The 12,742-nt window shown below is 38.2% G+C and overlaps 1 protein-coding gene across 1 annotated transcript in view; it reads right to left on the bottom strand.

Moving 5' to 3' along the window:
• angpt1 (angiopoietin 1) overlaps positions 1-12,742 on the bottom strand; it is a 66,132-nt gene that overhangs the window by 17,513 nt on the left and 35,877 nt on the right. Inside the window, exons 5-7 of the mRNA XM_053493007.1 lie at positions 10,660-10,787; positions 8,946-9,047; positions 5,428-5,594 (exon numbers count right to left, since the gene is read on the bottom strand). Of these exons, the coding sequence (XP_053348982.1) occupies positions 5,428-5,594; positions 8,946-9,047; positions 10,660-10,787 (397 nt within the window). The remainder of the gene's footprint in view (positions 1-5,427; positions 5,595-8,945; positions 9,048-10,659; positions 10,788-12,742) is intronic.

Genomic DNA, 12,742 nt, shown 5'->3' with positions numbered 1-12,742 from the left:
AAAAATATCTAGCTTGTATTGTAAATACAATGACATTCGAAGGCATGACTAAGTATATAAATAAAAGTATAAATAAATGAAGCATGCCGATCCCTGGTGACCTTTTACTGTACATTGATGTGTCCAGTTTAAATCCAATGACTTTTTTGTTTAAAAAAAGGTAACATAATAAGGTAATGGTGGTGTGCCCCTTTATTCTGTATACCAGGTTGGGGGGCTCTGAGCCTATACCCAATAGACTTGGGGCACGAGGCAGGGCTCTGGATATGGTGCCAATCCACACACACACACACACACACACACAATGAACAATTTGGGAACGGCAATTAAATTAAACTGCACGTCTCTGAAGGAAACCAAAAGAAACCCTTTAAAAAAAGTGCTGAGCGACTCACACGCAGACCCAAGGCAGGAATTAAACCCTTGACCCTGAAGGTGTGAGGCCACAGCGCTAACCGCTGCACCGCCTCGACCTCGAACACCCTGAAGAAATTCAATGCTACGTCTCCAAAAAATAATTATTTTCCACATGTTCGAACAATGCTCGCTAATCTGTTTATTGTGAAATCTAGGCCAGGGAACAATTGTCTTGTATTAGATAAACTTGTGAGAGAAACCGTGCTGTGCAGAATTCTTGAGCTCCCCTTCATTTCTTCATAATTTGCTTTCAAAGAGCCAGACTTTTTCCTTATTTTGCAATCTTGAGGAATAGTTCTCCAGGCTTCCTGAATGACTTTTTGGCTCTCATTTTTGGCAAGTTTTTGGCTCTCATGTTTTAGGGGAATGTTTTTTGTTTGTTAAGCCACACAGTGACCTATGAATCGGTCAAGCATTAAAAAAAAAACATCTAACTTAAGTCCTGACCCAGTGAGAAACAGGTGCAGATGATGACAGATGATCAGGCCGGTGATTAGTAACTGCTGATGCTGAATGCTGAGTGCTTGGAACAGACGAGAGGGGAAATGAGGTCGCTGCATAAACAACCCACTTTTAAGTTGTATCTTTAGGCCCTTTGCAGCCTGTAACACTAAAACATTTGCTCCTATTTCTTTAACCTATAATATAATTTAAGATGAAGAAATGAGGGGTTGGCTGAAGATATGTTCTCAGTACTGTATTTTAACTGGGTTTGACAAATGATCAACTGTAGATACGTAAATGTTGACAGTCTGTATGAACCCGTGCTTGTTACGAACCTGACCCAAGCATACTTCCACTCAAACAACACCATCCATAATACCCATTCCTTGGCTCTGCTAAAGCTTCATATCCATTATTTTCTTTAATCTATTCTCTAGATGGCTGGAGAACAGGACTCAGCTTGAGACAGCAGCCATAACTGATCACAACTGATCATCAAATACAGAGACATTGTGGCATAGCTACAAATGTTTCAGACGACTTTAGATTGTTGCATGTGAAGAACTGAAGAAGCCTCAAGACTGTCAGTCTGTAGGAAAGCCAGTGTATTTTCTTGGCATTGTCATATGCACAACTCACAGGATCCTTTTTGCCAGGATTGTGGAAAATGTCAAAATACAGTATATTGACATATTAAGTTTGACCAACATTTGCTTGCCTTTGCTTGTCACTGATGCCAAGGAATGACTCTCTTATGTTTACTTTGCTTTGTGAGTTCCTGCATAATATTAACTTTACTAACAATGATCCTGGTCTTACAGTAACGTTTATCTTTTAAATTCCCACAATGATAAAATATGTGTTCTGTTATAATTCAAACTAGACCATTACAGTGAAATATGACTTTGTTTGATTTTACGTCATATGATATTTTGACTGGTGTTCATGCTGAGAGGCCTGTTAGCCAGAGGTGGAAATGACTTTGTTACTGTATTTATATGCACATATTTCATGTATTTGCATATCATATGACGTACAGTACGGTACATCCCACTCCATATTGGGACTTCACTACATTTCTGCATGGTGTTGCATAACATAACCAGTGTGTGGTGCATAAAGTTCGAAGCAGTAATATCACCTTCTGCTGGGTATTATGCATAATTGCATGATTTGCCTTCCCTAATGATGTAGCAGGTGTTTGAAATCAGAACTGCTTGTAGAAAGCGATGAAACAGCATGTCTGCAGTCCACAGAAAGACTTTTACTTTGGATTTATGGCTACTGAAGTTACTACAAGCTCAGCACTTTTGATACAGAAGTAAATTTGAAGGTAAGTACTTTGCACAAGTGTTGGCAGTAGGTTACTGGGTTACTAATCAGAAGATTGTAGGTTCGAGCTCCAGCACCGCCAAGTTGCTGCTGTTGAGTCCTTAAGCAAGGCCCTTAAGCCTATCCGCTCCAGATATTGTATGATAAATAATTATTTGTTGTAAATGGAGGACTTTTACTTGAGTTATATATTACCTACTTAACGTTTATTTAAGTACAGCAGAACCTGTTTAACAAATTTAATTCGTATTGCATTGTAAATAAAGTAAATGCAGATAATCTGTTCTAATTACCAATATTACACAAAAATGCATGAAACATCACATAGCTTTTGAATGCATGCTAAAGGTAATGTTGGTATTTTGGGTTGACTCTTTCAAAACAGCTTTAATCAAGTCTTGACCGGCTCCCAGACATAAACGCAACTTAGCATGCGTTCGGTTCTGTTTGGTTTGTTTTTTCATATCCCAATGCAAATTCCTTGCAAAATTTCAGTTCTTAAGGCAAACATTTGTAAGAAAGGGAATTGGTATGCTGAGGTTCCACTGCATATGATTTGTGCACTTGGCCCACCTCTGCTTTTGGCAACATAGCATTTTTATTCTCATTTGTCCGACACCTTTGTCTAGATCATCTTTTATTGCATTTAATAAAACCAGGGGTTAAGGGCCCAGCAATGGAAGCAATGGGATGTGGAACTCATGACCTTCCAATTATAAGGACAAAGTTTTATCCACTGATCTACTGTATTACTGCCCCAAGTTTAGCATATGGTACATTTGCGTGCTCATCCATGTGTGGATCACGAAGCACATCATTGCCAACATTGTAACTTCATCTTTATTTTGCCTTCAATTTGTACAACATTTATACAGAATGAACCAATCAAGAGACCCACATGTACGGTACCACACCAGCACACAGTAACTACGTGGTAAATAAGATAAGGTACGCATTTACTTTGTACTAATCTTTGAAAAACCCCCAGTTTTACATTAGCCGCTCTTCCTTGATCCGGTAAAATACTGCAATATTTTATCTCGCTGTCACTGAAAGCTGCATGACTACAGTGACGTTACTTCAAGTCATTTGGGATGTGTGTAGCGGATGTATACACACCGTATTAGGGGATTCCCAGGGACAATCCAAATCAGGCGTTCCATTTTTTTTTTTTTTGTATTAGTACAATTTGTACAGTGCTTGCCCAGAAAAACGTCAGCGTCACACATATGAGCATATGAGAATTTGGACCAGAGGACTTTTTTTTTCCTTTTCTTTTTTTTAGATATTCATAAAACTGTGGTGCATATTTTATCTTTTTGATCTCATAACAAAGGACCACATGTTATAGCGCATGTTTACATGGTAAAATCTTTTTTATTACATTTTAATTGAACAGCAAGAATTCTCCTGAAATGATCTAAGTAACTTTTACACACTCTGTCTTCAGCGAGAAAGCACTGACTAAGAAAATTTGGAACGAAAAACAAAAAACAACACATTAGATTAGCTGTAATTTATCATGCGGCACACATGTGGCCAAGTCCTCTGATTTATTTCAGATTGTGTATGTAATTGGGCGATCATTAACTTGAGTGGTATTAATGCACTGTAAGTAAGAGCTGGTTTGTGATTTAGGTTACAGCGTTAGTTTCTGCTGCTTTTCTCTGCCCGAGTAATTTCCTGTTCAGCTTCAAGAGAAGCAAGCAACTGGCAACCCTCCGCCGCTGGCCGTGATAAACGAGACGTGCAGCGCTTTGTAATACATTACATTTTAAAATTATTATCCGAGGCTTCCAGTGTAGGAGTGGAGCGGTGTAAAGCTGATGCTACAGTATGCGTACGGCCTGTGCTTGTCTACGTGTCTACGATCATAAAGCAGTATAACCATAAAACATATTCTATCTTTTTGTCGAACGCGTACAAATCAAGAGATTCAAGCGAAAAGTTGTGAAAGTACTAGAGCCGACTACCAGAAGTGGCAACATCTCATACAGTTTGTTTAGACCCATGGGAACGGGTTTGCTTTGGCTAACGTTCCATATAAGCAATGTGTGAGTCTGAGACCACAACAGTTTAAAAGAACAAATCTATTTATAGAGACGAGAATGCCGATTAGATTCCTGAAACTTTTTACTGGCATAGTCTGCACATAAGCCAAGGACATTGTGACACAATAAAAAAAATAAAAAAAAACACAGAGAAGCTATATTTTGATAAAACGATCATGTTTGGTCATGCGGGTTTCCATGGTCTTGTGTGTTTAAATTTTGAATAATGTTCTCGAATTCATCATGTTTACAATCCGTACAATAATATTTTACAAATCTTGTCTCTAAAAGGGAGCAATTTTGAAAAATTGATTCAATAAATGCTGGTGTTACGCATCACCAAAGGCCACAAAAGCCTGAATCGGATTCCACTGAATTACAACATCGTCGTTTGTTCTCTCTCTCTCTCTTTCTCTTTCCAGCCTCATCAGTGAAAGTTGTTGAACAATCCCATAAAGCTGGCCACCAGAGTGCCAAAAAGGAATCTATCGCTGTCATTACAGTGAGTAGAAAATTCCGCAGATTAGATACAACCCTGAAAAAAGCACCACATTAGACTTTACCTTGATATTTCTTTCGACATATGATCTGTTGTACGTTCTCGTTCAAGCAAGCTCATTGTGAACTTACAGTATCACGTGTCCATTAAGGGTAAAAATAGGACAGTAAGTTAAAAAAATACAAAAATACAAATTATCAGCAGCAACTTATTTAGTCGACTGATGAGCTCTGGAAGCAGGGGGAGAGAAAGAATATATCTTCTTTTTAAGTGTTTGAAGCCTTGGAATGGTTTGCGCTTAAATCTGTTTGAACTCAAAACTGTTTGAAATCCATAGACATGGATGCCTGCTGGATACGGTACAGTATAACTGAATTAAAAGAAGAAGACATTTGAAACCAATTAGTAGAATACTAATGCACTCAGGATGAGCCTCACGTTCGTTAACAGGCTTTGTGCATTTTGTTTATTCCCAGAAATGTGTAATATTCCTGAATATCTGTATAGAGGATGAAGTGGGAATGTACAGTACTATACTGTATGTTTTATGCACTGAAGAGGTGCCATTGTAACGCCTGGAGCAATAAACAGTGTAAACAGTAATGTCAATGTTAAGAATACATTTTGAATCTGGAATAAATTAACAATAAAAAAAAAAACATTGCATTGCAGGATTTCCAGTACCTGTACTTGTTTTTCTCACTGCCAATGTGAAATCGGTCGTACTGGGAGAAGGCCTGATGTCCGTCCCAGTCCGTGAGCTCGACACGGAGCGTGTACTGTCTCTGGCTGGTCAGCGTGTACACGAACTCGTTCCCCAGCCAGTGCTCAACTGACACACTCCCAAAGCCCTGAAAGGGAGAATGGACCCAGGGTCAGTGCAGGAATTCAGGAGGGTTACTGATGGGCCCTGGAGCAGACCATGGGAAACACAGCTCGGTCCAAGAAAGCTCGGCAATCAGCAAAAGCAAAGCAACTTCATTTATCTTATTTTCTAGATTATAATTCGAAGGTTTTTGGGGAAATGTTGACACATGATGGTATCAGGGTTTTATGAACCAATTCGCAATAATATTTGCAAACCCAGGCTATATGCTAAGTAATATATATATTTATATATATATATATATATATATATATATATAGATAGATAGATAGATAGATAGATATAGAAACATATACTTTATATACATCGCAATGCACTGTGTACGTGCAGCACTTCACAATCTTTCTCTGAAGTGGACATTTCACCACGTTCGCTTGTACCATCATTTGGTAATTAACCCTAATCTCTTAATATAACAGTAGGGAAGCCCCTCCCAAGCAGGACTTCTGAGCGCCTTTTTCCGCTCAGCTCATTTAACTTGCTGGAACTCGGCTCCTGAATGGTGTCCTAATGCGCAGTAATTTCATACGGTGAAGACTATCTAAAACCGAAACCTCACACGTACAAAGTCTACCTGTTTATGGTGCAACAAACGAGCACCAGATGGTCCTCGATCACACGGCAGTCCGTCTAAACCCAAGAAATTAAATTAAGGCCCTGAGTAATCGTTTACATTCAGGCAAAAATAAGTTGATGATATAATTTGAAATCATGAAACGGTCAATATGTAATGCGGGCGACGCTGGGAGCGAGCCGAATGTGCTTGGCAGGGGCAGAACGTGATTTTGATAGCAAACATCGAAGGAGTCTTTTATTAAGTGCTGGCTATTGATTTCAGCATTTCAAGGTGATTATGATGCTAGAAATCCATGATACAAGATATGCATCTGGCCCTAAGCAAGCCATGCGTGGGTGGAATAATAATAAAATCCCTCGATTATTTTTTTCTTTGTTGTGATTCTGTTGTCAAGGTACGGGCTATGGATTTGAAATTTAAAAAAGTCAGACATTTGAAGCGTAGTCACATATGAGTAAACCTTCCCTTCCCTTCCTTTCTCTTCCCTTCCCTCTTTAAAACCACCCCCTTCCACCCAACTTCACTGCTGCACAATTTCTCACGAGAACTGTACGAGTAGCCAAAGAGGGAAGTGGTCGAGCGGGGCATCCTCTTGGGTGAGTGGTTGTGGATAAAGCTGAGTATTAATGTTCTGTGTTGCAATAATCCTCTCTACAGGTTACAGGTTGTCATGCATCACTTCACTAATAGGCATAAATAGCAACCTTTACAAACCTTCTCCGCTACAGATAAGCCAAATCACTGCCGAGCCAAAATCCAGAAATGCATTTCAGATGTCCTTTGCTAGGCTACTCGATTACATCATTGTGCTCGCCTACCTAAATATAAGCTCGACGTATTTTAAAATTCTTTTAAAAACTTTTTTAAAAAACAACAATATATTATTGTAATACATTCGACACCATGGTACTTTCAGGGTAATCTCTGTTAATCAATCTCTCCTAAAACATTACCGCCAAGCAATACCGCAAAAGTGCAAAGTGACACACTTAATATTAGAGGACCCTCCTGATCAGGAAACAGATATCGAATATACAGACCATACAATGAAATCGATTCCACTTCTTAATGCCCTTCTATATCGAATGCTGTGTAATCAGCCCCACGTTCGAGCTTTCCAGCTTCAGTGATTCAACTCTCAGTACATCGAATTGATTTCGTGGTGGTTTCAATATGGAAGAATTTGTAAATGTTTTTGTAGCGTGAATGTTTCCTGATGATTTCATTAGTGTAAGCTTAGGTTAGTTCAGGGGTTGGCAATTTCTTTTTGCCGTTAGGGATCTCTTTAGCAATAACAATCTAATCCGTGGACCCCCTCAACATTGATTTCTGAATATAATCCAAGTATTTAAATATTAGACTTGTGACTTAAATGTGTTCAAAAATATTTTGCCTATTGTTGCAGGCCATGTGGACATTTTGTTCTTAAAAAAAATTTAAACGCAAGTCCAAGTCAACATTAATAATAGATTTACTTTAGACGTACTTTTACAGTATATATATATATATATATATATATATATATATATATATATATATATATATATATATATATATATAGCATTAGTATAATAGCAATAGTATAATAAAAGACGGGTAAAGAGTTAAAGGTAGAAATATTTAAAAGGTTAAAATAAAACAAAAAATAAGGCTGCTGATCTTTAATGTAATCAGTGATATTATTATTATTATTTCAGGTAATAATTTCCGTATAGCAGAACTCTTTGTCTAACTTATTAATACAAAGAAATCACATTCTGTAATGTCCTTCGGTCATCAGACAAATACACTTCCTATTTAAAGTAAATTGTTACAACCAGCACATGACCATTCATACCATATATATATATATATATATATATATATATATATATATATACACACACACATATTTGGCTCATATTTGGATTAAGTCTGTTTAATTAATGTAACCATCTGTATCTGTTTTTTTTTTATTTTATTCTTTTTTTAATTAAAACTAAGGACCAATTAAAAAGCTCATAATGTGCTACAGCGCAGATCCCCCGGTCATGTGAATCGAGTCATAACCTTCTCCAGACCCTACATCTAATAATGCACGCCCTGTAAAAAAAATTTTATTCTACTTGATAATGACTCAAATTGATTGAAGTCTTTAAACAGGGAAGAAATTTGGCAAAGGAGAAATACTCAACCATCCTCATATAAGGATCTTACAAGCCTATATATACACACAGGGAGAGAAAAAATGTGATGTCATCCCAGGACAATGAAGTCTCATGAGGCTACAGCGGCATTAATTACACCCAGTTGATAAAAAAAAAAGCCCAGACGTAATGGTAGAAAACATGTGATAAAAAGCATCACGTTACATCTCTGCATTTCATGACACAAGCTCAAGCTGTGCTTCGTTAACAAAAAACGTATTCATCACCGAAGAGCGGCCTCGTGTCTACAGCGTGTCAAGGGCAATCCTGAGAGTGGACGTTTGGTGAGACACTTCATTCAGGACACAATTTTTATCTCCACCAAGCTGTGTGTGCTACAGCTCTGAAGTTGGGCATCCCTGGTGAACCTCATGCATGTAAAAGGCCGTGAGTTTAATGTGTGAAATAAATCGGCGTCAAGATGTTTTTCCCTTATTATCAACGGCAATAAAATTTCATACATCTGCTTACTGTTCTCCTGGCTGACCTAGACATCCCTCACTCCTATCAACTGCCTAAATAAAGCTTAGATGTGTTATATGCGTTGGCGTACCATCTTGTACTCTTTCCATGTCTTTTGAAAGTCGACACTGCCGTTTTCTCTGCGTTGAATTACCGTCCATCCTCCTCCAGCAGACTCCATATTACAGTATACCTACACACACACACACACACGCACACACACACACACACACACACAATCACAAATTCATTAAAACATTTTATTATTATACAGTATATTGTTATATATTATTATATAATATTATTATATGCTAAATTCTTGCAGCCTGGCAAATAAATCCTAACTTATCACTTTCCAGATGTGAAAGAGCAAAGTGTTTTTTTTTTTTTTTAAGGACTAATAATCTTACTCGAAATCTTGAATACCCAGTTATAACACTGAGTGTAAATAAATCAACTTTTCATGATTGATAGTCTTTATTCCTTATTATTAATATTATTATTATTATATATTTTTTGTAAGCTTGTCCAAAATATTAAACGCGATGAAAGTTATTGGATGTCTGTGTTTTTCCTGCTTGATTAAAGATATCAAACAAGAAAGGTTTGTCATATTTTTTTTATTTCCCTCCAAGGGCAATTAAGTTGGTGTGCTGCTTTCCCCTGAATTGGTATTAGCTAGGGCTATTAGATTTTTTTCTTCTTTTCCTTTTTTTTCCAGCTACGTAATGAATTAATGCAGATATACGTATAACTGCAGATAGACAGATGTTCCCAACAAGCTGCTTTTTTTTTTTTTTTTAAACTAAAGTAGGCTTGCCTACATGTTTAGTTAGCAATTAGAACAGGGAAGGAGTCCAGGTCTAAGATCAGAGCGGAGACAAAAAGGGGACACATGGCTGTAATCTAGGCATGTGTGACTCGGTGTAAACCAATAAGCAGCAAATCGGTGACTGCCTTTCTTTGGTGGTGAAGGAGAGATTTTGTTAACCTCACATGCATCCAGCTGAATACACACAGTCCAGTCAGAGGACAATTACCCAAGACCCACAGACTTGACTCGTGGTGAAACTAGACACTCAGGCACATGTCCATACACAAACACACAGATACCAACTATGCTGAAAAGTTTCGTGCATGAGTCAGTTTGTACTCAGAGCATGGTCATAAAGTCTTAAGTCTGTTTAAAGAACACAACATACTGTAGACATTCCTCCTTCGTGTATACCCTGCTATACTGTATGTTGTAGAGCTTCATCAGAGTCTCTCCTCTTCTCAACCAGTGAAAAGCAAATCTGTTCGATCGGCTAAAAAAAGAATACTTTTTGGACTGACCGAAGTTTTTTTTTTTTTTTTTTTTGAGGTCTGGATTTCGAGCCATTGATATAAATAAATGATAAACTTTGTGTAAACTAAATGACACTCCACCCTAAACTCTCTGCACTCAGCGTTATCTTGTTAAACCAGCAACTACGTCAATGTTGCTCACGACTGGCTTTCTTCCAGTCTGCCAATGTTTCGCATCAGCTTTTTTTAATGCACTATTATTGGGTTTCCTAATCTGGCTCTAATACGCCCATAATATTCTCATTAGCTGCGTTGATTAACCGATGATTTCAGTCAGATATGTTTGGAATAAGTAATTCACTTAAATAAGCACTGAAGGGTGAGAATGTGAGAACCAGGACAAGAAAAAAGAAAAAAAAATTCTGCATTTACTTTTTTTTTTCTTGTTGCATGATAACAGAGCTTAAGAGTTATAAACACACACACACACACACACACACGCACACACACACACACACCTTTTTAGTTTCTTGTGGACCAGTGTTGATGGTGTATACTCCATTTTTCTGGAAGCCTGCCTCATAGAGATCAGCACAATCCCGGTATTTCTTCTCCTCGTCAGCTTGTTTTGTGCTGTTAGGCACCGCTGTTAAAGAAAGAAAGAAAGAAAGAAAAAAGAAAGAAAGTGTGAGTTAACCGATCTCAACATGGAATTGTCCTTTATTGTCAATCTATTGGTTGAAATCTTGGAAAACATAATTTACAGCTGTAACCGAATGGTATTAACCATCGCAATCTGTCAAGCTCAAAAGCGTCCATTCCAATAAAACGATGCCGGACAAATCTGCATACTGACATAACAGTAAAAAAAACAAAAAACAGAGGGTGATGATAATCTTTACGAGTCCTTTTATATTTGTGTCATCTGTGGTTTATTAGAATTATCCGAATATTAAAACATGACGCAGTGCTTTTGGAGTTAGAGCAGAGGAACATTTTCTGAAAAGACGTCCAGGAAAGATTAAATAAAATATGGTTGTGATTGGCAGGAAGGCCTCAGAATTTATTGCTTTTCAGGATGGGAAAGGGATAGAATGTGTTTCGAATCATATGACACATTTCATATCTCCACTTCAGACAAAAACAAATCAATCACACGGAAAAGAATACCGGGACATTGCGCTGCAGTGATGTAGCAATCTGTTATTCTGTACTGTATAAGACACGGTCTAGGACGAACGATTGAATTGAAGCGCTACTTCATAACACAGAGCTCAGTCAGATAACCGAAGAAACATAAGAAAATTCAAAATACACTATCGTTTTTTTTTTTCTTTCTCGGATTGAAATGCCCACATTGTGTGAATGTTCATAGCGAGCACTGTACATATACTCTAGTCTTATGGAAAGGTCTCTGGTGGTTTTCGATTGATAAGATCTTCCAGTGAGTGACATGTTTGCAGCGTGAAAGCTCTTTAATCAAAGCACCGATCTCCTGCACCCAACGAGGAAACGTCCGACTCGCTCAGGCCTCTCGATGCCTGCAGCTGGCTCTCCCTCCATCTGCACGTAATTACCCCTGCCAATATTTTGAAACCAAGCAAAGGTCTGCGGACAAAATACTACAAGCTATAAATTTCAAGTTCCTGTTATAACAAGTGGTTTATATTTACACGCCGAGTCCTGGTTATATCTCTGAAAATGTCCTCCCGTATTCTCCTCTCTCTTACGGTTCTCTCTAAAGATCCCGGCTCGGCTTTCACACCCTTGTTTTCACTGTCGGGGCTGTTTTCAGGAAAAGAGATGTCACCGCAGGGCAGGATGGGTGTCCGGGCCTGGCTTTGATCCCTGGTGCGAGGCGGAGGGCAGCGGAGATAGAAAGAACTACAAGAAAGAGACTATTATAGCTGCTGCCTCGCTGTGAAAGAACCAAGTGTCAGTGACGAGAATCTCCCGCAGTGACAGGTTCATAGAGTGGAACAGCACGCTGCGGAGTCTAGCACAACAAGAAGCCGGAGCTGTCTAATAGATATTTATTGCAAGACGGGAGCCAGAGAAACCGAGACAAAACGACCAGACAGATCCAAATACAGTGTACCTGTGGATGTCCAAACGTCCGTGGATGAATGAAGGTCTGTTTATCAGATGGTCGTCCTAATGGACTCTCAATGTTTAACCGACCTAATGGGACATCGTAATTACAACTGCAAGAGCTAACACTTCAGCTGACGTGTTTATAGGAAAACGATTACTGGGAATATATGCAAACCCAGTACAGGATAATATGTCAGCTGTGAAACCATTGAACCATGATCAATTTCTCAGATTCCCAAGTTATAAATGCTATGTAGAGAAAATGACAAAACATTAGACTAGCCAAAAGATGCAGTGTTTGTAGATCTTGAGAAATGTCATGAAATATAATGTTTTAAAGTAAGAAAGTTCAGAAATCATTATTTATTGGAATAACATTGATTTGCAATCACAGCATTCAAACTTCTTTGCGTGCCCCCCAACATTCTTCACGTTGCCATTGGGCACGTTTATACCACTCTTGGCACACACAAAAAAATAATAATTCAAGCAGGTCAGCTTTGTTTG

This window comes from Clarias gariepinus, chromosome 3 (genome assembly GCF_024256425.1).
Source record: "Clarias gariepinus isolate MV-2021 ecotype Netherlands chromosome 3, CGAR_prim_01v2, whole genome shotgun sequence".
NCBI lineage: Eukaryota > Metazoa > Chordata > Actinopteri > Siluriformes > Clariidae > Clarias > Clarias gariepinus.
This window is presented reverse-complemented; position numbering and strand designations above follow the sequence as displayed.